We start from the raw sequence: 27,170 nt of genomic DNA, 5'->3' as shown, positions 1-27,170 counted from the left end.
TACCTTTTAACAAGCCACACATGTTAATGGAAATGCATTCCAGGTGACTACCTCATGAAGCTGGTTGAGAGAATGCCAAGTGTAACAGGCCGGCTCATAGCCTGTGGCAAAAAATGAGGGGACGCGAACAACAGGTATAGGCCAATCAAAAAGGTTCTTTATTATAAACCAAAACTATTAACTTTAAACTAAGAAAAAGGAATGAGGTGTGAAAGTATCATAATGTAAGGTGTATGTAAAGTGCAGGGATGCATGAACCTGTGTGTGTGAATGACTGAGTGAAAACTATGCAAAACTACAAAGGAACAAACAAAACAGGATCATACATGGAGGAGCAGAGAGAGAGAGAGAGATTAGTGAAGCAGCAGTTTAAATACCCTGAGCTCCAATCACTAACGACCCTCCTCTGCCTGCAGGAGGAACCGCCCCTGCATTGCAGAGGGGCCGTGTGCAAAGCTGTCATCAAGGCAAAGGGTGGCTACTTTGAAGAATGTCAAATATAAAATATTTTTATTTGTTTCATTTTTTTTTGGTTACTACATGATTCCATGTGTTTTGACATCTTCACTATTATTCTTCAATGTAGAAAATAGTAAAAATAAAGAAAAACTCTTGAATGAGTAGGTGTGTCCAAACTTTTGACTGGTACTGTATAGCGTAGATCAAACATTTCCATCATATATTAAAAAAACAACATCAACATTGCCACACTATGGAGCGCGTCTGTCAGCTACTGAATTCAGGGGGAAACGGTTGAGCTGCAGGTTCTCTGGTCATTATGTCCCGATGGAGGGTTGATATGCTGCTCCGTTAGTAACCGGTAAAGCCTTGAGGGGGGAGTCAGGTTCTCCCACTCAGCAAGATGTTGATTGATTTCCTGTCTATATACAGGTCCGTCAAAAGGAGCATGAAATCTGACAAGCCTAATGGAAACTAATAGGTCAACCATAAGGGAATGAATAGCTTTACCATAATTCGGTGTGGTTCAGTAATGTAGAACATGTAGCCATGACTACTGCTTTAGTTATCAGATACATTAACGTGAACCATGCATCTGGATACAGTCTAACCCTGAAGCATTTGACATTGATCTACAGAGCATGACTCAATTATGTTCTACTTACTCTACTACACCCAAACTTGCTCTATAGTCTCTAGACTAGTGCTAAACAATACACAGAAGATGCAGAAGTCCAGTTTGTCTCTTTATTCAGAATAATAAGTGTAAATTATAATACAAGCAACCAGTTAAGACATTCAGAATGGATGGAACAGTAACATACAGTAATCTCCCAGAGTGGTTACTATGGTGATGGAGTACAGCGCGCGAGAGAGAGAGAGAAAGAGAGAGAGAGAGAGGGGATGAGGGGTCATTCACAACACTAGCTCACATGTCAACATGTAAAGGAGAGAACTATATACACTCTAATGCCTCAGATGTCATATGCTGTCACACACACACGACCTGCAGTATATTGTCTGCACGCACAGATATGAACACTCAGGCACATGCTTGTGGAGAAAAACATGAGTACAGACAGAGACGGGCCCACACACTGGCACACAGAGGCAGATGCAAAAGTCAATAAACAATCTAGCTACGGCCACACAGCATCCTCCCTTTGTGACTGAGGAGAGAGGGGGTTGCTGCATGCTGTCTGCCAGGGACAGAGGGAGGGGGGGGTTGCTGCATGCTGTCTGCCAGGGACAGAGGGAGGAGAGGAGAGAGGGGTTGCTGCTGCATGCTGCATGCTGTCTGCCAGGGACAGAGGGAGGAGAGGAGAGAGGAGGGGTTGCTGCATGCTGCATGGACTGTCTGCCTGCAGGGACAGAGGGGAGGGAGAGAGGGGTTGCTGCATGCTGTCTGCCAGGGACAGAGGGGGAGAGGAGAGAGGGGGATGCTGCATGCTGTCTGCCAGGGACAGAGGGAGGAGAGGAGAGAGGGGTTGCTGCATGCTGTGCTGTCTGCCAGGGACAGAGGGAGGAGAGGAGAGAGGGGGTTGCTGCATGCTGTCTGCCAGGGACATGCTGTCTGCCAGGGACAGGAGGGAGGAGAGGAGGGGGGGATGCTGCATGCTGTCTGCCAGGGACAGAGGGAGGAGAGGAGAGGGGGTTGCTGCATGCTGTCTGGGACAGAGGGAGGAGAGGAGAGAGGGGGTTGCTGCATGCTGTCTGCTGCCAGGGAGAGGGAGGAGAGGAGAGAGGGGTTGCAGAGGGAGGAGAGAGGAGAGAGGGGGTTGCTGCATGCTGTCTGCCAGGGACAGAGGGAGGAGAGGAGAGAGGGGGTTGCTGCATGCTGTCTGCCAGGGAGGGACAGCTGTCTGCCAGGGACAGAGAGAGGGAGAGAGGGTCTGCCAGGGACAGAGGGGGGTTGCTGCATGAGGTTGCTGCATGCTGTCTGCCAGGGACAGAGGGAGGAGAGGGGAGATGAGGGACAGAGGTAGTGGAGGGTTAGCTGCTCAACAGGGGAGAGGATAAATAAATAGCTAGCTGAACTGATGTGTATGCTGAGTCAACTTGTTCAAAGGCACTTGGAAAAGGAGGAAGTCTGCCAGGGACAGAGGGAGGAGAGGAGAGGGGGTTGCTGATTATAGTGGTTTCCAAACATCAGGATGCGGATGGGTTTCAGAGAAAAGGCTTGGGTGTGTGTCTGTTAAAACTCTGTACTTACAGTAAGGGAAAAAAACGATAAAACATATCTGAGTAGAAAATAGCATAAATGTATTTGAGTAAAATAGTTTGGCAACTAAAATCACAGAGTACTTCAAATTACAAAACAAGGCATCTCAAGCAACTGTATAAAAGTGATGCATAGCCAGCCGTTCAGAGCAAAGTATGCCGAAGTCAGTGGTTCAACACACAAAACCTTCATATAAAACCTCACTGGTAGAGTGCTGCAATATCAACAGTCACCAACAGAGGGGGCTGTATCCCATTATCTGATTCACCAGTCGTGTGGATGGGAAACTGAAGTTACACACACACTAATCTAAGGTACCCTAACGTTGGACAATGGAAACCTAAAAAAATAACAAAACAAAACATGTTTTAGTGTCACATTACACTGGATAGATGCAGCCATAGTAGTACAGCGCCCCTGGAGCAAATCAGGGTTAAGTGCCTTGCTCAAGGGCACATCGACCGATTTTTCAAAATCTTGGCTTGGGTATTCGAACCAGCGATCTTTGTGTTACTGGCCCACCGCTCTAACCGCTAGGCTACCTGCCGCCCAGATTAAGACTTGTGGGGGGAAAACTGATTGTAGATCTGTGCCTCTGGGCAGCATTATACATTTGAGTAGCTTCCTTTCCTGCTGTATGTATATCCTGTCCTAGTTACTGATCTGAAAACACTACTACTCCTTCTACCTAGACCTGCCAGTAGACATCCTCCATATTGCTTTTACTTGTCCGATGCTTTTCAGATCAGTGGACTGAAACAGATAAGACTGAGGAAAGGAGGCTGCTGTATTGAAACACACATTGTCTGTCTCTGCTTTATTCCACAGCCCCTTTTTGCTGACACAGCTAATTTACTAAAGGCATAGCAGTTGTGCATTACATGTTCTCTGGCGTTGTTAAGTTTGTTTTTAGTTCAGGAGTTCATCTGTATCACTCAGACAAAGTCTCTATGGCATGTCTAGTCAGTGGCCTGTCCATGTAGTGTGGGGCTATGATGATACACAGGAAGGATTAGACATTAGAATGTATGGAGTTCCAACTGTTCCAATCGTTTCCATTCACTGACAGTTCCATTTAGCTCCCAGTGCAGATGTACTTCCTTCTTCATGTCACTCTGGGGCGGGGTGGTGGGAGGGGAAGTAAGGTCATTTGAGGTTAAAGACTGCCAGTAGGGGGCGCTCCTCCCGCTTCTGCCAGGGGCTCTTCTTCTCCTCCTCTCCGTGGTCGTCAGGGGCAACAGACAATAGGGCCGTCTGGTCATGCTCAGTCCTGAAGACAACGCCTTTTGTCTCTGTGAGTGGGGGTGGAGAGGAGGAGGAGGAGGAGGGGGAGGAGAGGGGTGAAGGAGCCTCTTCCTGTATCATCCCCTCTCCTCTGTGTTCCTCTTCCTCTCCTCTGTCCTCCTCCTCTTCCTCTACTTGTTGATGTCCCTGTGTGTTCTGCATCCCTGGACCCAAAGGGCTGTCCTGGGGGCTACACTCAGGAGTCTCCCCCTCCAGGTCATCCACATATACCAGCTGGGTGTAGGCCATGGCAGGAGGGCCGCTCTTTGTCCTCCCCCTCTCTCTGTCTTTCTCTCTTTCCCTCTCTCCTACCTTCCTCTCTACCTCCCTCCCCCTCCGCCCTGCTCTGGGCTCATTCAGGTCCACCCCGGAGTCCAGACTTGCGTCGTTTCCGTTGACATGTCTACCACCACTGTTGTTACCATGGCTACCTCCTCCACCTGGATTCCCCTTGGCTTGCCCAGCCCGCTGCAAGTCTATGTAAGAGTGTCTGATGGCGTTAGACCGACCGTCCAATGAGACGAACCAGGCGCGCGGGTGTGTGAGGGGCTTCCCTCCCCGCAGTTCCATCAGTTTCCTCTCAGCCAATAGCGTGTCCTCGCCGTTCATTTGCATAATACCTGCCTCCCCAAGTGCTGTCGGGATAGACAGGGACTCTGATAGGCTGCTCCACTCCCCTTGCCCCTCTCCTTGTCCCTGGTTGGCTGAGGCGATAGCATAATCGGCGCGTGTTTGCCCCAGGGGCTGCTGGGAGTGTGAGGCGTTGAGCTCAGCCTGGATGGTCTCCAGGTCACTCTGCTGGTCAGTCTGTAAGAACAGGGCCTGGCCACACAGCGGGTGCTCCCCCGGCAGGCGCATGTAGTGGGCTGGGATCACCAGGGTGGGCCGGATCCTCCTGGGGTAACCGTCTCCTCCACTCAGCAGGTCCACGGAGCCACAGCACAGCAGCTGGCCCGGCCTGGGGAGGGAGAGGGGCAGGGAGCCCAGGTGGTCCACAGACCGGGACAGGAGGTAGTCTGGGGGTCTGCGCTCACACCCCTCCCCTCTGATAGGAGAGACAGGTGGGGAGCAGGGCGAGGTAGCCTCACGCACACTAGTCCCGCCCTCCCCAACACCACTCAATTGACTTGCTGACGCCTGCACCTGATTTGAGGAGGAAAGTCTATCTGGGAGCTGATTGATGGATGAGCAGATGGAGGTGTATGATTGGCGGTAGCCGGCATCCGTCCCGGCGGAGAGGGCGGACTTAAACGGGAACGTCTCCACAGACTGACGGTAATCTCTGCTGCGCGGCGTCAGGTTGCCTAGCGACGAGCCATGACGACTTCGGCTGTGGTTTCCTAGAGACATGAGACTGTGGTTGCCATGGGAGACCAGGTCATGGCGATCATAGGAGGATGGGTTTGAGCATGGGCGTGGTCATGTCGGGTTCTGCTGTCGTAGAGACCAGCTCCAAATGAACCTAGAGATGTAATAAGGTTTTAGTGTCAGTTTCACAGACAGTAGCACTATGCCATTATCTAACATGCTCTTCAAACAGAATACACAGAACACACAGGGAACAATACCATCAATACCATCTAACACAAAAGTGGAAAAACTCAACAGAATATTAGCTGTGATTATAACAATAGAAAGTGCAGTGGCAGTTCCAAAGTGCAGTGGCAAAGTGCAGTGGCAGTTCCAAAGTGCAGTGGCAAAGTGCAGTTCCCAAAGTGCAGTTTCCAAAGTGCAGTGGCAAAGTGCAGTTCCCAAAGTGCAGTTCCCAAAGTGCAGTTTCCAAAGTGCACTTTCCAAAGTGCAGTTCCCAAAGTGCAGTTCCCAAAATGCAGTTCCAAAGTGCCGTGGCAAAGGGAGAAAGCATGTTAGTATGAAGAGACCAGTGGTCCCTGGCCTGGATGTTGACTGACCTCGCTGCTGATGAGGTGGGACATGGAGGTGGACTGGTCTCTCTTACTGCCCTCCAGACCAGACGACAGAGTCAGCTTCCGCTGGGACAGACGAGGCTTCACACAACCACGCCTGGAAAGAGACAGAGACAGGGAGATAGTGAGGGAGAGACAGGGAGAGAGAGAAACGGAGAGACAGGGAGATAGTGAGGGAGAGACAGGGAGAGAGAGAAACGGGAGACAGGGAGTGAGGAGAGACAGGGAGATAGTGAGGGAGAGACAGGGAGAGACAGGGAGAGAGAAACGGAGAGACAGGGAGATAGTGAGGGAGAGACAGGGAGATAGTGAGGGAGAGACAGGGAGAGAGAGAAACGGGGAGACAGGGAGATAGTGAGGGAGAGACAGGGAGATAGTGAGGGAGAGACAGGGAGAGGGAGATAGTGAGAGAGACAGGGAGAGAGAAACGGAGAGACAGGGAGATAGTGAGAGACAGGGAGATAGACAGAGAGAGAAACGGGGAGACAGGGAGGGAGAGAGAGAGAAACGGGGAGACAGGGAGGGAGAGACAGGGAGATAGTGAGGGAGAGACAGGGAGGAGACAGGGAGATAGTGAGGGAGAGACAGGGAGATAGTGAGGGAGAGACAGGGAGGGAGAGACAGGGAGATAGTGAGGGAGAGACAGGGAGGGAGAGAGAGAGAGAGAAGGGGAGAGGAAAGAGAAGACAGTCCTGTTGAAACTCAAGACTACTTCACTGACGCACAAGACACACTTATGACAGTCGGCAGGGAAGTCCATTGATCCAGACAGACGGACAGACCTGCAGTAGTACAGTAGTAGACAGAGCAGGCAGAGGAGGATGACAGCCATGCCTCCCAGTATGGCCAATAGGAAGACTGTGTGGTATGTACTGATGTCCTTTGCCACCACCGGACCTGCAGAAACAGACACATTCTTACGTTTTTTTTTTAAAGGTTCACAGAGGAAGTTTTACCTGTTTTAAATTTGTGTACCTGTGTCTAGTGGGGACATGGTGTGTGTTGGTACCTGTGTCTAGTGGGGACATGGTGTGTGTTGGTACCTGTGTCTAGTGGGGACATGGTGTGTGTTGGTACCTGTGTCTAGTGGGGACATGGTGTGTGTTGGTACCTGTGTCTAGTGGGGACGTGGTGTGTGTTGGTACCTGTGTCTAGTGGGGACGTGGTGTGTGTTGGTACCTGTATCTAGTGGGGACGTGGTGTGTGTTGGTACCTGTATCTAGTGGGGACATGGTGTGTGTTGGTACCTGTATCTAGTGGGGACATGGTGTGTGTTGGTACCTGTGTCTAGTGGGGACGTGGTGTGTGTTGGTACCTGTATCTAGTGGGGACGTGGTGTGTGTTGGTACCTGTATCTAGTGGGGACATGGTGTGTGTTGGTACCTGTATCTAGTGGGGACATGGTGTGTGTTGGTACCTGTATCTAGTGGGGACATGTGTGTGTTGGTCCTGTATCTAGTGGGGACAGTGGGGGGGACATGGTGTGTGTTGGTACCTGTATCTAGTGGGGACATGGTGTGTGTTGGTACCTGTATCTAGTGGGGACATGGTGTGTGTTGGTACCTGTGTCTAGTGGGGACATGGTGTGTGTTGGTACCTGTGTCTAGTGGGGACATGGTGTGTGTTGGTACCTGTGTCTAGTGGGGACATGGTGTGTGTTGGTACCTGTGTCTAGTGGGGACATGGTGTGTGTTGGTACCTGTGTCTAGTGGGGACAACGGTGTGTGTTGGTACCTGTGTCTAGTGGGGACGTGGTGTGTGTTGGTACCTGTGTCTAGTGGGGACATGGTGTGTGTTGGTACCTGTGTCTAGTGGGGACATGGTGTGTGTTGGTACCTGTGTCTAGTGGGGACATGGTGTGTGTTGGTACCTGTGTCTAGTGGGGACATGGTGTGTGTTGGTACCTGTGTCTAGTGGGGACATGGTGGTGTTGGTACCTGTGTCTAGTGGGGACATGGTGTGTGTTGGTACCTGTGTCTAGTGGGGACATGGTGTGTGTTGGTACCTGTGTCTAGTGGGGACATGGTGTGTGTTGGTACCTGTGTCTAGTGGGGACATGGTGTGTGTTGGTACCTGTGTCTAGTGGGGACATGGTGTGTGTTGGTACCTGTGTCTAGTGGGGACATGGTGTGTGTTGGTACCTGTGTCTAGTGGGGACATGGTGTGTGTTGGTACCTGTGTCATGTGGGGACATGGTGGTGTGTGTGGTACCTGTGTCTAGTGGGGACATGGTGTGTGTTGGTACCTGTGTCTAGTGGGGACATGGTGTGTGTTGGTACCTGTGTCTAGTGGGGACATGGTGTGTGTTGGTACCTGTGTCTAGTGGGGACATGGTGTGTGTTGGTACCTGTGTCTAGTGGGGACATGGTGTGTGTTGTACCTGTGTCCTAGTGGGGACATGGTGTGTGTTGGTACCTGTGTCTAGTGGGGACATGGTGTGTGTTGGTACCTGTGTCTAGTGGGGACATGGTGTGTGTTGGTACCTGTGTCTAGTGGGGACATGGTGTGTGTTGGTACCTGTGTCTAGTGGGGACATGGTGTGTGTTGGTACCTGTGTCTAGTGGGGACATGGTGTGTGTTGGTACCTGTGTCTAGTGGGGACATGGTGTGTGTTGGTACCTGTGTCTAGTGGGGACATGGTGTGTGTTGGTACCTGTGTCTAGTGGGGACATGGTGTGTCCATGTTGTGTTGGTACCTGTGTCTAGTGGGGACATGGTGTGTGTTGGTACCTGTGTCTAGTGGGGACATGGTGTGTGTTGGTACCTGTGTCTAGTGGGGACATGGTGTGTGTTGGTACCTGTGTCTAGTGGGGACATGGTGTGTGTTGGTACCTGTGTCTAGTGGGGACATGGTGTGTGTTGGTACCTGGTCTAGTGGGGACATGGTGTGTGGGTACCTGTGTCTAGTGGGGACATGGTGTGTGTTGGTACCTGTGTCTAGTGGGGACATGGTGTGTGTTGGTACCTGTGTCTAGTGGGGACATGGTGTGTGTTGGTACCTGTGTCTGTGGTGTGTGTTGGTACCTGTGTCTAGTGGGGACATGGTGTGTGTTGGTACCTGTGTCTAGTGGGGACATGGTGTGTGTTGGTACCTGTGTCTAGTGGGGACATGGTGTGTGTTGGTACCTGTGTCTAGTGGGGACATGGTGTGTGTTGGTACCTGTGTCTAGTGGGGACATGGTGTGTGTTGGTACCTGTGTCTAGTGGGGACATGGTGTGTGTTGGTACCTGTGTCTAGTGGGGACATGGTGTGTGTTGGTACCTGTGTCCTGTGTGGGGACATGGTGTGTGTTGGGACACCTGTGTCTAGTGGGGACATGGTGTGTGTTGGTACCTGTGTCTAGTGGGGACATGGTGTGTGTTGGTACCTGTGTCTAGTGGGGACATGGTGTGTGTTGGTACCTGTGTCTAGTGGGGACATGGTGTGTGTTGGTACCTGTGTCTGTGGGGACATGGTGTGTGTTGGTACCTGTGTCTAGTGGGGACATGGTGTGTGTTGGTACCTGTGTCTAGTGGGGACATGGGGACATGGTGTGTGTTGGTACCTGTGTCTGTGTCTAGTGGGGACATGGTGTGTGTTGGTACCTGTGTCTAGTGGGGACATGGTGTGTGTTGGTACCTGTGTCTAGTGGGGACATGGTGTGTGTTGGTACCTGTGTCTAGTGGGACATGGTGTGTGTTGGTACCTGTGTCTAGTGGGGACATGGTGTGTGTTGGGTACCTGTGTCTAGTGGGGACATGGTGTGTGTTGGTACCTGTGTCTAGTGGGGACATGGTGTGTGTTGGTACCTGTGTCTAGTGGGGACATGGTGTGTGTTGGTACCTGTGTCTAGTGGGGACATGGTGTGTGTTGGTACCTGTGTCTAGTGGGGACATGGTGTGTGTTGGTACCTGTGTCTAGTGGGGACATGGTGTGTGTTGGTACCTGTGTCTAGTGGGGACATGGTGTGTGTTGGTACCTGTGTCTGTGTCTAGTGGGGACATGGTGTGTGTTGGTAACTGTGTCTAGTGGGGACATGGTGTGTGTTGGTACCTGTGTCTAGTGGGGACATGGTGTGTGTTGGTACCTGTGTCTAGTGGGGACATGGTGTGTGTTGGTACCTGTGTCTAGTGGGGACATGGTGTGTGTTGGTACCTGTGTCTAGTGGGGACATGGTGTGTGTTGGTACCTGTGTCTAGTGGGGACATGGTGTGTGTTGGTACCTGTGTCTAGTGGGGACATGGTGTGTGTTGGTACCTGTGTCTAGTGGGGACATGGTGTGTGTTGGTACCTGTGTCTAGTGGGGACATGGTGGTGTTGGTACCTGTGTCTATGGTGGACATGGTGTGTGTTGGTACCTGTGTCTAGTGGGGACCTGTGTCTAGTGGTGTGTGTTGGTACCTGTGTCTAGTGGGGACATGGTGTGTGTTGGTACCTGTGTCTAGTGGGGACATGGTGTGTGTTGGAACCTGTGTCTAGTGGGGACATGGTGTGTGTTGGTACCTGTGTCTAGTGGGGACATGGTGTGTGTTGGTACCTGTGTCTAGTGGGGACATGGTGTGTGTTGGTACCTGTGTCTAGTGGGGACATGGTGTGTGTTGGTACCTGTGTCTAGGGGGACATGGTGTGTGTTGGTACCTGTGTCTAGTGGGGACATGGTGTGTGTTGTGTTGGTACCTGTGTCTAGTGGGGACATGGTGTGTGTTGGTACCTGTGTCTAGTGGGGACATGGTGTGTGTTGGTACCTGTGTCTAGTGGGGACATGGTGTGTGTTGGTACCTGTGTCTAGTGGGGACATGGTGTGTGTTGGTACCTGTGTCTAGTGGGGACATGGTGTGTGTTGGTACCTGTGTCTAGTGGGGACATGGTGTGTGTTGGTACCTGTGTCTAGTGGGGACATGGTGTGTGTTGGTACCTGTGTCTAGTGGGGACATGGTGTGTGTTGGTACCTGTGTCTAGTGGGGACATGGTGTGTGTTGGTACCTGTGTCTAGTGGGGACATGGTGTGTGTTGGTACCTGTGTCTAGTGGGGACATGGTGTGTGTTGGTACCTGTGTCTAGTGGGGACATGGTGTGTGTTGGTACCTGTGTCTAGTGGGGACATGGTGTGTGTTGGTACCTGTGTCTAGTGGGGACATGGTGTGTGTTGGTACCTGTGTCTAGTGACATGGTGTGTGTTGGTACCTGTGTCTAGTGGGGACATGGTGTGTGTTGGTACCTGTGTCTAGTGGGGACATGGTGTGTGTTGGTACCTGTGTCTAGTGGGGACATGGTGTGTGTTGGTACCTGGTACCTGTGTCTAGTGGGGACATGGTGTGTGTTGGTACCTGTGTCTAGTGGGGACATGGTGTGTGTTGGTACCTGTGTCTAGTGGGGACATGGTGTGTGTTGGTACCTGTGTCTAGTGGGGACATGGTGTGTGTTGGTACCTGTGTCTAGTGGGGACATGGTGTGTGTTGGTACCTGTGTCTAGTGGGGACATGGTGTGTGTTGGTACCTGTGTCTAGTGGGGACATGGTGTGTGTTGGTACCTGTGTCTAGTGGGGACATGGTGTGTGTTGGTACCTGTGTCTAGTGGGGACATGGTGTGTGTTGGTACCTGTGTCTAGTGGGGACATGGTGTGTGTTGGTACCTGTGTCTAGTGGGGACATGGTGTGTGTTGGTACCTGTGTCTAGTGGGGACATGGTGTGTGTTGGTACCTGTGTCTAGTGGGGACATGGTGTGTGTTGGTACCTGTGTCTAGTGGGGACATGGTGTGTGTTGGTACCTGTGTCTAGTGGGACATGGTGTGTGTTGGTACCTGTGTCTAGTGGGGACATGGTGTGTGTTGGTACCTGTGTTAGTGGGGACATGGTGTGTGTTGGTACCTGTGTCTAGTGGGGACATGGTGTGTGTTGGTACCTGTGTCTAGTGGGGACATGGTGTGTGTTGGTACCTGTGTCTAGTGGGGACATGGTGTGTGTTGGTACCTGTGTCTAGTGGGGACATGGTGTGTGTTGGTACCTGTGTCTAGTGGGGACATGGTGTGTGTTGGTACCTGTGTCTAGTGGGGACATGGTGGGGACCTGTGGTGGGGACATGTGTGTGTTGGTACCTGTGTCTAGTGGGGACATGGTGTGTGTTGGTACCTGTGTCTAGTGGGGACATGGTGTGTGTTGGTACCTGTGTCTAGTGGGGACATGGTGTGTGTTGGTACCTGTGTCTAGTGGGGACATGGTGTGTGTTGGTACCTGTGTCTAGTGGGGACCTGTGTCTAGTGGTGTGTGTTGGTACCTGTGTCTAGTGGGGACATGGTGTGTGTTGGTACCTGTGTCTAGTGGGGACATGGTGTGTGTTGGTACCTGTGTCTAGTGGGACATGGTGTGTGTTGGTACCTGTGTCTAGTGGGGACATGGTGTGTGTTGGTACCTGTGTCTAGTGGGGACATGGTGTGTTGGTACCTGTGTCTAGTGGGGACATGGTGTGTGTTGGTACCTGTGTCTAGTGGGGACATGGTGTGTGTTGGTACCTGTGTCTAGTGTGGGGACATGGTGTGTGTTGGTACCTGTGTCTAGTGGGGACATGGTGTGTGTTGGTAGGTACCTGTGTCTAGTGGGGACATGGTGTGTGTTGGTACCTGTGTCTAGTGGGGACATGGTGTGTGTGTGGTACCTGTGTCTAGTGGGGACATGGTGTGTGTTGGTAGGTACCTGTGTCTAGTGGGGACATGGTGTGTATTGGTACCTGTGTCTAGTGGGGACATGGTGTGTGTTGGTACCTGTGTCTAGTGGGGACATGGTGTGTGTTGGTACCTGTGTCTAGTGGGGACATGGTGTGTGTTGGTAGGTACCTGTGTCTAGTGGGGACATGGTGTGTGTTGGTACCTGTGTCTAGTGGGGACATGGTGTGTGTTGGTACCTGTGTCTAGTGGGGACATGGTGTGTGTTGGTAGGTACCTGTGTCTAGTGGGGACATGGTGTGTATTGGTACCTGTGTCTAGTGGGGACATGGTGTGTGTTGGTACCTGTGTCTAGTGGGGACATGGTGTGTGTTGGTACCTGTGTCTAGTGGGGACATGGTGTGTGTTGGTACCTGTGTCTAGTGGGGACATGGTGTGTGTTGGTACCTGTGTCTAGTGGGGACGTGGTGTGTGTTGGTACCTGTGTCTAGTGGGGACATGGCAGCCACCCAGTATCCCAGCTGAGGGGCGATGTAGGTTAGGCTGAGCTGGTCTCCCTCCCTCTGGACATAGCCCAGACTGCTCTTCAACCAGGCCCCTACAAACAAACACAGAGAGAGTTAGAGATATACTCTTCAACCACAGTAAATTAGTGTAAAGCTTTTGGCCTCGGTCACTGTGCTGCTGCAGTTCTCCAGCCAACCACTGTGAGGCAGCAGACTCACAGTGACACAGTCATAACTCACACTGGCCAGGAGCCATATGAGCTAGAATCATCATAACATAGTCAGACACAGTCATTGTGTAAGATGATGTAACACGACCTGGACAACGATCTAATGTCAGTTGTTTATTTCGTCACCATTGGTATGATAAGGAGTTGTGGTATGTAGGCTGAACCAAGATCTGTGTATGAGAGGGGCTATGACAGTGCAGCAGTGGTCTCTGCAGGGGATTCTCTGTCTATTATAGATGCTCTGATGCAACCCAATTAGAAGGGAAAAACTAATGTACAGGGAGGGGAGAGAGAAACAAGAGAAGGAGAGAAATGCCTGTGACTCAGCATCTTTATGAAATGCTTCGCCTCCCTCCCTCCCTCCCTCCCTCCTCCCTCCCTCCCTCCCTCCCTCCCTCCCTCCCTCCCTCCCTCCCTCCCTCCCTCCCTCCCTCCCTCCCTCCCCCTCCCTCACACACACAGTTGTCATCGATCCCCATGGACCAAGCACAGCTAAGCACAGAAACAGCCCAACCCAGCACAGCCCTGTCCTCTTGAGGAGTCAACTCTCACTGGATGACCTTTTACATCAGTGTATTGTATCCTCTGGCTGTAAGGCATCACACACACACATATATACACACACACAAACACACGCAAGCATGCACACAGAGTCAATACTGGTCACCTTTACATTAGTACTAGTCCTTTGTGAGAGTTTGTAGGAACGTCATCATGAATTGTGTTCAGATGTGAACTGGATGGTATTGACATCATTAACTCCTCTCTCTAATGTATTGACATCATTAACTCCTCTCTCTAATGTATTGACATCATTAACTCCTCTCTGTAATGTATTGACACCATTAACTCCTCTCTGTAATGTATTGACATCATTACCTCCTCTCTCTAATGTATTGACATTATTAACTCCTCTCTGTAATGTATTGACATCATTAACTCCTCTCTGTAATGTATTGACTGGATCATTTAACTCCTCTCTGTAATGTATTGACATCATTAACTCCTCTCTGTAATGTATTGACATCATTAACTCCTCTTTGTAATGTATTGACATCATTAACTCCTCTCTGTAATGTATTGACATCATTAACTCCTCTCTGTAATGTATTGACATTATTAAGTCTGGATGTAATGTATTGACATCATTAACTCCTCTCTAATGTATTGACATCATTAACTCCTCTCTGTAATGTATTGACATCATAAACTCCTCTCTGTAATGTATTGACATCATTAACTCCTCTCTGTAATGTATTGAGTCTGGATGGTAGTTACATCATTAACTCCTCTTTGTAATGTATTGACATCATAAACTCCTCTCTGTAATGTATTGACATTTAACTCCTCTCTGTAATGTATTGAGTCTGGATGGTAGTTACATCATTAACTCCTCTCTGTAATGTATTGACATCATAAACTCCTCTCTGTAATGTATTGACATCATTAACTCCTCTCTGTAATGTATTGAGTCTGGATGGTAATTACATCATTAACTCCTCTCTGTAATGTATTGGCATCATTAACTCCTCTCTGTAATGTATTGACATCATTAACTCCTCTCTGTAATGTATTGAGTCTGGATGGTAATTACATTAACTCCTCTCTGTAATGTATTGACACCATTAACTCCTCTCTGTAATGTATTGACATCATTAACTCCTCTCTGTAATGTATTGACATCATTAACTCCTCTCTGTAATGTATTGACATCATTAACTCCTCTCTGTAATGTATTGACATCATTAACTCCTCTCTGTAATGTATTGAGTCTGGATGGTAATTACATCATTAACTCCTCTCTGTAATGTATTGACACCATTAACTCCTCTCTGTAATGTATTGACATCATTAACTCCTCTCTGTAATGTATTGACATCATTAACTCCTCTCTGTAATGTATTGGCATCATTAACTCCTCTCTGTAATGTATTGACACCATTAACTCCTCTCTGTAATGTATTGACACCATTAACTCCTCTCTGTAATGTATTGGCATCATTAACTCCTCTCTGTAATGTATTGACATCATTAACTCCTCTCTGTAATGTATTGACATCATTAACTCCTCTCTGTAAGGTATTGACACCATTAACTCCTCTCTGTAATGTATTGACACCATTAACTCCTCTCTGTAATGTATTGACTGGATGGTATTAACTCCTCTCTCTGTAATGTATTGACATCATTAACTCCTCTCTGTAATGTATTGGCATCATTAACTCCTCTCTGTAATGTATTGTCACCATTAACATTAACTCCTCTCTGTAATGTATTGCGTCTGGATGGTAGTTACATCATTAACTCCTCTCTGTAATGTATTGGCATCATTAACTCCTCTCTGTAATGTATTGACATCATTAACTCCTCTCTGTAATGTATTGGCATCATTAACTCCTCTGTAATGTATTGACATCATTAACTCCTCTCTGTAATGATATTGGCATCATTAACTCCTCTCTCTAATGTATTGACATCATTAACTCCTCTCTGTAATGTATTGACACCATTAACTCCTCTCTGTAATGTATTGACATCATTAACTCCTCTCTGTAATGTATTGACACCATTAACTCCTCTCTGTAATGTATTGACACCATTAACTCCTCTCTGTAATGTATTGACATCATTAACTCCTCTCTGTAATGTATTGACATCATTAACTCCTCTCTGTAATGTATTGACACCATTAACTCCTCTCTGTAATGTATTGACACCATTAACTCCTCTCTGTAATGTATTGACACCATTAACTCCTCTCTGTAATGTATTGGCATCATTAACTCCTCTCTGTAATGTATTGGCATCATTAACTCCTCTCTGTAATGTATTGACACCATTAACTCCTCTCTGTAATGTATTGACACCATTAACTCCTCTCTGTAATGTATTGGCATCATTAACTCCTCTCTGTAATGTATTGACACCATTAACTCCTCTCTGTAATGTATTGGCATCATTAACTCCTCTCTGTAATGTATTGGCATCATTAACTCCTCTCTGTAATGTATTGACACCATTAACTCCTCTCTGTAATGTATTGGCATCATTAACTCCTCTCTGTAATGTATTGACACCATTAACTCCTCTCTGTAATGTATTGGCATCATTAACTCCTCTCTGTAATGTATTGGCATCATTAACTCCTCTCTGTAATGTATTGACACCATTAACTCCTCTCTGTAATGTATTGACACCATTAACTCCTCTCTGTAATGTATTGGCATCATTAACTCCTCTCTGTAATGTATTGACACCATTAACTCCTCTCTGTAATGTATTGACACCATTAACTCCTCTCTGTAATGTATTGAGTCTGGATGGTAGTTACATTATTAACTGGATGGTATTTACATCATAAACACACAGAGGTAAACCAGCTCCTTTCTAACAGTATGTGACATCATTCAGCTCAGTACTCCACAACATCACAGAACAAAATACATGCTGTCAGTTAAACTAGAAGAACAGGTTTCACCAAGTCTGTGTGTGTCTTTTGCTCAAGTGTCTGTGTCTGTGTGTGAGAGTTTGTGTGGGTCTGTATGCTCAAGCATCTGTGTGTCTGTGTGAGAATTGGTGTGTGTGCTCAAGCATCTGTGTGTGTCTGTGTGCTCAAGATTCTTTGTGTCTGTGTGAGAGTTAGTGTGCGTGTGCTCAAGCATCTGTATGTCTGTGTGTGTGTGTGTGTGTGTGTGTGTGTGAGTTGGTGTGTGTATGCGTCTGTGAGAGTTGGTGTGTGTGTGTGAGAATTGGTGTGTGTGTGTGTGAGAGTTGATGTGTGTTATCCCCTCTCCATGTGCAAGCCTAGACAACAACACACTCCCTCCTAACATTGGCTTCTTTGTGTGGAGGAAGAATGATCAGGCAGAAATATTTCTGGAGAAATCTCAATCTCTCTCTCTCGCACACTTACACACACACACACTCTCTAACTGGTCACTGGAGAAACTCAATTAAAGTCCCGGGTCTGTTAGGTTTGTTATTTGGGGGTTGCTAGGGAAACGGTGGACTAAAACACAGAGGACCAGAGGTGGGTGTTTCTGGGAAATATTAATCCCATACAGTGTGTGTGTGTGTGCATGTATTGACACAAGGCTACATACCCTCTGGCTATAAGGCATCCTGGGAACAGTGGCTTTCAATGTCAATCATGTAAAGGGTCACCCAGTGAGAGAGTTGACTCCTCAGGAGAACATGGCTGTTGGGCTCGGTACAGTACTGTGTGTGATTGTTTACAGCCAATGTGTATATCTGTCTGTGTGTGTGTGTGTGTGTGTGTGTGTGTGTGTGTGTGTGTGTGTGTGTGTGTGTGTGTGTGTGTGTGTGTGTGTGTGTGTGTGTGTGTGTGTGTGTGTGTGTGTGTGTGTGTATACAGTGGGGCAAAAAAGTATTTAGTCAGCCACCAATTGTGCAAGTTCTCCCACTTAAAAAGATGGGAGTGGCCTGTAATTTTCATCATAGATACACTTCAACCATGACAGACAAAATGAGAAAAAAAATCCAGAAAATCACATTGTAGGATTTTTTTATGAATTTATTTGCAAATTATGGTGGAAAATAAGTATTTGGTCAATAACAAAAGTTTATCTCAATACTTTGTTATATACCCTTTGTTGGCAATAACAGAGGTCAAACGTTTTCTGTAAGTCTTCACAAGGTTTTCACACACTGTTGCTGGTATTTTGGCCCATTCCTCCATGCAGATCTCCTCTAGAGAAGTGATGTTTTGGGGCTGTTGCTGGGCAACACGGACTTTCAACTCCCTCCAAAGATTTTCTATGGGGTTGAGATCTGGAGACTGGCTAGGCCACTCCAGGACCTTGAAATGCTTCTTACGAAGCCACTCCTTCGTTGCCCGGGCGGTGTGTTTGGGATCATTGTCATGCTGAAAGACCCAGCCACATTTCGTCTTCAATGCCCTTGCTGATGGAAGGAGGTTTTCACTCAAAATCTCACGATACATGGCCCCATTCATTCTTTCCTTTACACGGATCAGTCGTCCTGGTCCCTTTGCAGAAAAACAGCCCCAAAGCATGATGTTTCCACCCCCATGCTTCACAGTAGGTGTGGTGTTCTTTGGATGTAACTCAGCATTCTTTGTCCTCCAAACACGACGAGTTGAGTTTTTACCAAAAAGTCATATTTTGGTTTCATCTGACCATATGACATTCTCCCAATCTTCTTCTGGATCATCCAAATGCTCTCTAGCAAACTTCAGACGGGCCTGGGCATGTACTGGCTTAAGCAGTGGGACACGTCTGGCACTGCAGGATTTGAGTCCCTGGCGGCGTAGTGTTACTGATGGTAGGCTTTGTTACTTTGGTCCCAGCTCTCTGCAGGTCATTCACTAGGTCCCCCCGTGTGGTTCTGGGATTTTTGCTTACCGTTCTTGTGATAATTTTGACCCCACGGGGTGAGATCTTGCGTGGAGCCCCAGATCGAGGGAGATTATCAGTGGTCTTGTATGACTTCCATTTCCTAATATTTGCTCCCACAGTTGATTTCTTCAAGCCAAGCTGCTTACGTATTGCAGATTCAGTCTTCCCAGCCTGGTGCAGGTCTACAATTTGGTTTCTGTTATCCTTTGACAGCTCTTTGGTCTTGGCCATAGTGGAGTTTGGAGTGTGACTGTTTGAAGTTGTGGACAGGTGTCTTTTATACTGATAACTAGTTCAAACTGGTGCCATTAATACAGGTAACGAGTGGAGCACAGAGGAGCCTCTTAAAGAAGAAGTTACAAGTCTGTGAGAGACAGAAATCTTGCTTGTTTGTAGGTGACCAAATACATATTTTCCACCATAATTTGCAAATAAATTCATTAAAAATCCTACAATGTGATTTTCTGGATTTTTTTTCTCCATTTTGTCTGTCATAGTTGAAGTGTACCTATGATAAATTACAGGTCTCTCTCATCTTTTTAAGTGGGAGAACTTGCACAATTGGTGGCTGACTAAATACTTTTTTGCTGTATCTGTCTGTGTGTGTGTGTGTGTGTGTGTGTGTGTGTGTGTGTGTGTGTGTGTGTGTGTATATCTGTCTGTGTGTGTGTGTGTGTGTGTGTGCTCCTGTAGCCCCGGTCCTAATCAGCTCGTTGGGCTAGTGAATGGTCTCCTTCAGCAACAGTAAGTCACGACTGGACCTTCATATCACAGGACATCCTTGGTGGTGTACCTCAGCTGGTTCAAGCACTACTCTGGCTACCCTCCTAAATCACTCCACTGCTGTCTGAGTCAATGATCTACAGCTGACTACACCTCTACTGATCTGGGGAGGGAGGGATTTCCAAACACGTTAGGGTACATTTCCTAACCAATCTTGTGATGTGGATGTAATCAGGAACAAGAAGTATTGTGTTTTAATACGGTGCGTTACGTCCAATAATATGGTAGATAATCTTTTAGAAAGTTCTCAATTATTCCATTCATAACTCTGCCACACTGTAATCTCCCGTCTCACTGTACAGTGTGTGTGTGTGTGTGTGTGTGTGTGTTGCACTCTGGTACGGTTTTCCCCCCCAGTTCCTTTTTAAAAAAGTATGTAGTGATGCATTTCCCAGCCTGACTGAGATACACACATCCCATCAACTTTCAGGAAACATAGATCCCACTGATGAAGGATGCAGAAGGGTAGACACACACAACACGTACCTTACCCTACTGATTAGAGGTTCCGAGGGGAGGAATTCTGGACCCAAACACAGGAAATCTGCTCCCCGCTCAGAAAAACTGAAAAGCTGTGTGTGTGTGTGTGTGTGTGTATGTACTCACCTAGACTGGGATCGAACCTCCAGGCTGGGATGTGTTGGTTCTCCTTCAGGCCGCTATTGGCCGGTAGAGAGATGGAGATGCTGATTGGGCCATTCACCTGGAGCTCCACCCCCTCGCTGGCCAATAGGTGGACAGAGATGGCCGCCACTGGAGTCAGCTCAAACCTACGCTCACTTCCTGTTAGAGGAGAAGAGGAGAACCAAAAGAGAGGAGTAGTGAGGGTCGAAGAGACGGAGGAGAGGTGTAGTGAGAGGGAGAGAGGAGAGGTGTAGTGAGAGGGAGAGGAGAAGTGTAGTGAGAGGGAGAGAGGAGAGGTGTAGTGAGAGGGAGAGGAGAAGTGTAGTGAGAGGGAGAGGAGAGGTGTAGTGAGAGGGAGAGAGAGAGGTGTAGTGAGAGAGAGGGAGGAGAGGAGCAGTGAGAGGGAGAGAGGAGAGGTGTAGTGAGAGGGAGAGGAGAAGTGTAGTGAGAGGGAGAGAGGAGAGGTGTAGTGAGAGGGAGAGGAGAAGTGTAGTGAGAGGGAGAGAGGAGAGGTGTAGTGAGGAGAGGGAGAGGTGTAGTGAGAGGGAGAGGAGAAGTGTAGTGAGAGGGAGAGGAGAGGTGTAGTGAGTGAGGGGAGAGGGAGAGGAGGTGTAGTGAGAGGGAGAGGAGAGAAGTGAGAGGGAGAGGAGAGGTGTAGTGAGAGGGGTGTAGTGAGAGAGGAGAGGAGGGTAGTGAGAGGGAGAGGAGAGGTGTAGTGAGAGGGAGAGAGAGAGGGGAGAGGAGAAGTGTAGTGAGAGGGAGAGGTGTAGTGAGAGGGAGAGAGTGAGAGGGAGAGAGAAGAGGAGAGGGAGTGTAGTGAGAGGGAGAGAGGAGAGGTGTAGTGAGAGGGAGAGGAGAAGTGTAGTGAGAGGGAGAGGAGAGGTGTAGTGAGAGGGAGAGAGAGAGGTGTAGTGAGAGAGAGGAGAGGAGAGAGGGTAGTGAGAGGGAGAGGGAGAGAGAGGTGTAGTGAGAGGGAGAGGGAGAGGTGTAGTGAGGGAGAGAGGTGTAGTGAGAGGGAGAGAGGAGAGGTGTAGTGAGAGGGAGAGGAGAAGTGTAGTGAGAGGGAGAGAGAGAAGTGTAGTGAGAGGGAGAGAGGAGGTGTAGTGAGAGGGAGAGGAGAGGGAGGTGTAGTGAGAGGGAGAGAGAGAGGTGTAGTGAGAGGGAGAGAGAGGTGTAGTGAGAGGGAGAGGAGAAGTGTAGTGAGAGGGAGAGAGAGAGGTGTAGTGAGAGGGAGAGGAGAGGTGTAGTGAGAGGGAGAGAGAGAGGGAGGTGTAGTGAGAGGGAGAGAGAGAGGTGTAGTGAGAGAGAGGAGGAGAGGTGTAGTGAGAGGGAGAGAGGAGTGAGGGGTAGTGAGAGAGAGAGAGAGAGAGAGGTGTAGTGAGAGGGAGAGAGGAGTGAGGTGAGAGGGAGGAGAGTGAGAGGGAGGAGAGAGAGGTGTAGTGAGAGAGAGGGAGGAGAGGGAGCAGGAGAGGGTGAGAGGGAGAGAGAGAGGTGTAGTGAGAGAGAGGGAGGAGAGGAGCAGGGAGAGAGGAGAGAGAGGAGAGGAGCAGTGAGAGGAGAGAGGAGAGGTGTAGTGAGAGGGAGAGAGGAGGTGTAGTGAGAGAGAGGAGAGGAGAGGAGCAGTAAGAGGGAGAGGAGAGGTGTAGTGAGAGGGAGAGAGAGAGAGTGTAGTGAGAGGGAGAGGAGAAGTGTAGTGAGAGGGAGAGGAGAGGTGTGAGTGGGAGAGGGAGAGGAGAGGTGTGAGAGGGAGAGGGAGAGGAGAGGGAGTGTAGTGAGAGGGAGAGGAGAGGTGTAGTGAGAGGGAGAGGAGAAGTGTAGTGAGAGGGAGAGGAGAAGTGTAGTGAGAGGGAGAGGTGTAGTGAGAGGGAGAGAGAGAGGTGTAGTGAGAGGAGAGAGGAGAGGGAGTGTAGTGAGAGGGAGAGAGAGAGGTGTAGTGAGAGGGAGAGAGAGAGGTGTAGTGAGAGGGAGAGAGAGAGGTGTGAGAGGGAGAGGAGAAGTGTAGTGAGAGGAGAGGTGTAGAGAGAGGGAGTAGTGAGAGGGGAGAGGAGAGGTGTAGTGAGAGGGAGAGGAGAAGTGTAGTGAGAGGGAGAGGTGTAGTGAGAGGGAGGGATAGAGGTGAGAGAGAGGGAGAGGAGAAGTGTGTGAGAGGGAGAGGAGAAGTGTAGTGAGAGGGAGTGTAGTGAGAGGGAGAGGAGAGGTGTAGTGAGAGAGGAGAGAGTAGTGAGAGGGAGAGGTGTAGTGAGAGGGAGAGGAGAGGTGTAGTGAGAGGGAGAGAGAGAGGTGTAGTGAGAGGGAGAGAGAGAGGTGTAGTGAGAGGGAGAGGAGAAGTGTAGTGAGAGGGAGAGAGAGGTGTAGTGAGAGGAGAGAGAGAGGTGTAGTGAGAGAGAGAGGAGAGGTGTAGTGAGAGGGAGAGAGAGGTGTAGTGAGAGAGAGAGAGGTGTAGTGAGAGAGAGAGGAGAAGTGTAGTGAGAGAGAGGGAGGAGAGGAGCAGTGAGAGGAGATTAGAAGAGGAGAAGAAGCAGGGAGAGAGAGAGAAAGGGAGAGGAGAGTGTCTGCTAAATGATACAAATGTAAAATGGACACACACAGGTTGTTTGAGAGCACAGGGGTTATATTGTGTTAAAGGGGGCTCTTCTGGGTAGTGTATCTTTGATGGCGCCTCTTACATAGAGCTGTACCTCACCCCTACCTTCACCCCTAATCTCCTCAACCCTCCCTGCCTTCACCCCCCTGCCTTCACCCCCCCCCTCCACCTTACCCCTGCCTTCACCCCACCCACCACCACCTACCTTCACCCCACCCCTCCCACCTACCTTCACCCCTACTTTCACCTCACCCCCCCCACCTTCACCCCACCCACCCGTCTCCCTCCCTTGACCCCACCCACCCATCTGTCCCTTCACCCCACATCTCCACCCACCCACTTACCCCCTCATCCATCCCTTCACCACACACTCCCCACCAGCCCCTCATGTCTTCTATCTTACCCACCCCTCATCCCCCACCCACCCTTCATCTCTTCCATCCCTCCCACCCTTCATCCCCCTCCTCCCTTCACCCCATCCACCCCTCATCCATATGTCAAATACTTTCAAATCATTTATTTAGTTTGTCGGATACAACGGCACCAATGGAATGGTACCAAGAGTGTATTCCACCTAAGTCTGGTCCCAGTCCCAGTGGAGGTACCTGTTCCGTTGCCCCCAGGCCCTGTAGGTAGGGGAAGTGCTGGATGTGGCTGGGGTTATTGGCCACAGTCAGCAGGGCAGTGAGATTGCTGTAGGACGAGTTGGGAGGGAGGCTCAGGGCTCGACGCTGGAACTGAACCCAGGATTGACCCCTCGATCCTGGGGAGGAAAGGGGGGGGGGTCAGGAACCACTCACACACTTAGATCCAGTGTTCCTTAGTGTCCATCTCCCCTGTAACCCTTGTAGCTCGTCAGATGAATGTCTGGAAGATGTGTGATGAACGCCATAGGGATGCTGGCCTTCTCTCCTCTCTCTCTTATCACTGTTTTTACTCCTCCATATTACATCTCATCTTTCTAATGGTTTTTCTCTTTTACTCAATCAGTTCCTTCCATCTCCCTCTGCCACCCTTCCTCTCTCTCTCCCTCTTTCTCTCTCACTACCTCCCGCTTTCTCTGTCTCACTGCCTCTCTCTAAGGGGTGTATTGGCATGGGAAACATGTTCACATTGCTAAAGCAAGTGGAATAGATAAACAAAAGTCAAATAAAACAATACAAAAATGAACAGTAAACATTACACTCAAAAGTTCATTATGTGCAAATAGTTAAAGTACAAAAGGGAAAATAAATAAATATGGGTTGTATTTACAATGGTGTTTGTTCTTCACTGGTTGCCCTTTTCTTGTGGCAACAGGTCACACATCTTGCTGCTGTGATTGCACACTGTGGTATTTCACCCAATAGATAAGGAAGTTTATCAAAATTGGGTTTGTTTTCAAATTCCTTGTAGGTCTGTGTAATCCGAGGGAAATATGTCTCTCTAATATGGTCATGCATTTGGCAGGAGGTTAGGAAGTGCAGCTCAGTTGCCACCTCATTTTGTGGGCAGTGTGCATATAGCAGGTCTTCTCTTCAGAGCCAGGTCTGCCTACAGCAGCCTTTCTCAATAGCAAGGCTATGCTCACTGAGTCTGTACATAGTCAAAGCTGTGCTTAAGTTTGTGTCAGTCACTGTGGTCAGGTATTCTGCCACTGTGTGCTTTCTGTTTAGAACCAAATAGCATTCTAGTTTGCTCTGTTTTTTTGTTAAATCTTTCCAATATGTCAAGTAATTATCTTTTTGTTTTCTCATGATTTGGTGGTGTCTAATTGTGCTGCTGTCCTGGGGCTCTGTGGGGTTTGTATGGGTTTGTGAACAGAGCCCCAGGACCAGCTTGCTTAGGGAACTCTTCTCCAGGTTCATCACTCTGTAGGTGATGGCTTTGTTATGGAGGGTTTGCGAATCGCTTCCTTTTAGGTGGTTGTAGAATTTAATGGCTCTTTTCTGGATCTTAATAATTAGCGGATATCGGAATAATTCTGCTCTGCATGCATTATTTGGTGTTTTACGTTGTACACGGAGGATATTTTTACAGAATTCTGCATGCAATCTCTCAATTTGGTGTTTGTCCCATTTTGTGAATGTTTGGATTCAATGGATTCTATAACTGATTCAAGTATTTTTAGCCAGATCCTAATTGGTATGTCGAATTGTATGTTCGTTTTGATGGAATAGAATGCCCTTCTTGTTTCTCAGATCGTTCACAGCTTTGTGGAAGTTATCTGTGGCACTGATGTTTAGGCCGAAGTATGTTTAGGCCGACTACAAACAATCTATAACTGGGCTAATAGCTCACTAACTAGAATCAAATCCAATTTTATTGGTCACATACACATGTTATTTCAGGTGTTGCAGGTGTAGTGAAATGCTTGTGTTCCTAGCTCCAATAGTGCAGTAGCATCTAACACTTCACAATAATCTCAAAAGTAAAAGAATGGAACTAGCAAAGGATATGAACAAAATGTGCACACGTGGTTACATGCAGCTCTCGCTTTGATCTCAAAACAAGCGCATCTACTCACAACTGCTCATGCTGCCTACAACCAAATTTGGTTTCAGTATGTTGCACTGAAAGTGGCAAATATTGCCTTGATTCGATCAAAATTGCCATAGTAAAGGGAAACTGTGATAGTGTTAAGAAGGAAAACTCTAGAACAGTGGCCACCAACCTTTTCTGAGTCAAGATCTACCCCTTAAAAAAAAATAGGCTAAACTTTTTTTCTATGAAACAACCAATTAAAAACAGTACTGTAGCAATGAGGTTTGTGCAGTAAGCTACAGGCCCAATACATTATCACCGCATACTGGCTTTGCTTGAATTGCCCTGCCAATGCATTGTAGTTTGGGACATTTAAAAAATGTTTTTATATTAAAACATTTGGGGCTATATGATCACACCGGTAATAGATCTGTTGTTGTATTACTTGTGAGGCACAGCTGAGTGAGCATACATTTAAATAATTTGCTTTTTATTTTTATTTTACTGGGCTGATCTGATGGTCTGTCTCAGCAGAGGGAGAGAGCAGCAGACTGATGGTCAGTCTCAGCAGAGGGAGAGAGCAGCAGACTGATGGTCAGTCTCAGCAGAGGGAGAGAGCAGCAGACTGAGGGTCAGTATCAGCAGAGGGAGAGAGTAGCAGACTGATGGTCAGTCTCAGCAGAGGGAGAGAGCAGCAGACTGATGGTCAGTCTCAGCAGAGGGAGAGAGCAGCAGACTCAGGTTCAGTCTCAGCAGAGGGAGAGCAGCAGACTGAGGGTCAGTCTCAGCAGAGGGAGAGAGCAGCAGACTGAGGGTCAGTCTCAGCGGAGGGAGAGAGCAGCAGACTGAGGGTCAGTCTCAGCAGAGGGAGAGAGCAGCAGACTGAGGGTCAGTCTCAGCAGAGGGAGAGAGCAGCAGACTGAGGGCCAGTCTCAGCGGAGGGAGAGAGCAGCAGACTGAGGGCCAGTCTCAGCGGAGGGAGAGAGCAGCAGACTGAGGGTCAGTCTCAGCAGAGGGAGAGAGCAGCAGACTGAGGGTCAGTCTCAGCAGAGGGAGAGAGCAGCAGACTGAGGGTCAGTCTCAGCAGAGGGAGAGAGCAGCAGACTGAGGGTCAGTCTCAGCGGAGGGAGAGAGCAGCAGACTGATGGTCTGTCTCAGCGGAGGGAGAGCAGCAGACTGAGGGTCAGTCTCACAGAGGGAGAGAGCAGCAGACTCAGGTTCAGTCTCAGCAGAGGGAGAGAGCAGCAGACTGATGGTCTGTCTCAGCGGAGACAGACTGAGGGTCAGTCTCAGCAGAGGGAGAGAGCAGCAGACTGAGGGTCAGTCTCAGCAGAGGGAGAGAGCAGCAGACTCAGGTTCAGTCTCAGCAGAGGGAGAGAGCAGCAGACTGATGGTCTGTCTCAGCAGAGGGAGAGAGCAGCAGACTGAGGGTCAGTCTCAGCAGAGGGAGAGAGCAGCAGACTGAGGGTCAGTCTCAGCAGAGGGAGAGAGCAGCAGACTGAGAGTCAGTCTCAGCGGAGGGAGAGAGCAGCAGACAGAGTCGGTCTCAGCGGAGGGAGAGAGCAGCAGACTGAGGGTCAGTCTCAGCAGAGGGAGAGAGCAGCAGACTGAGGGTCAGTCTCAGCGGAGGGAGAGAGCAGCAGACTGAGAGTCAGTCTCAGCGGAGGGAGAGAGCAGCAGACTGTGGGTCAGTCTCAGCAGAGGGAGAGAGCAGCAGACTGAGGGTCAGTCTCAGCGGAGGGAGAGAGCAGCAGACTGATGGTCTGTCTCAGCGGAGGGAGAGAGCAGCAGACTGAGGGTCAGTCTCAGCAGAGGGAGAGCAGCAGACTGAGGGTCAGTCTCAGCAGAGGGAGAGAGCAGCAGACTGAGGGTCAGTCTCAGCAGAGGGAGAGAGCAGCAGACTGAGGGCCAGTCTCAGCGGAGGGAGAGAGCAGCAGACTGATGGTCTGTCTCAGCGGAGGGAGAGAGCAGCAGACTGAGGGTCAGTCTCAGCAGCGGGAGAGAGCAGCAGACTGAGGGTCAGTCTCAGCAGAGGGAGAGAGCAGCAGACTGAGGGTCAGTCTCAGCAGAGGA

At 49.1% G+C, this 27,170-nt stretch overlaps 1 protein-coding gene across 1 annotated transcript in view; it reads right to left on the bottom strand.

Annotated features, from left to right (window-relative positions):
• Nucleotides 1-3,599: 3,599 nt before the first annotated feature.
• The window catches only part of LOC112236805 (protein FAM171A1), a 53,866-nt gene continuing 30,295 nt past the window's right edge, over nt 3,600-27,170 (bottom strand). The window contains 8 exon segments of the mRNA XM_042319283.1: nt 3,600-5,338; nt 5,370-5,426; nt 5,875-5,986; nt 6,672-6,786; nt 13,011-13,127; nt 20,033-20,209; nt 23,240-23,254; nt 23,257-23,397. Of these exon segments, the coding sequence (XP_042175217.1) occupies nt 3,827-5,338; nt 5,370-5,426; nt 5,875-5,986; nt 6,672-6,786; nt 13,011-13,127; nt 20,033-20,209; nt 23,240-23,254; nt 23,257-23,397 (2,246 nt within the window). The 3' untranslated portion in view covers nt 3,600-3,826.

The sequence above is a fragment of the Oncorhynchus tshawytscha genome, unplaced genomic scaffold (assembly GCF_018296145.1).
Source record: "Oncorhynchus tshawytscha isolate Ot180627B unplaced genomic scaffold, Otsh_v2.0 Un_scaffold_17_pilon_pilon, whole genome shotgun sequence".
Taxonomy (NCBI): Eukaryota; Metazoa; Chordata; class Actinopteri; order Salmoniformes; family Salmonidae; genus Oncorhynchus; species Oncorhynchus tshawytscha.
This window is presented reverse-complemented; position numbering and strand designations above follow the sequence as displayed.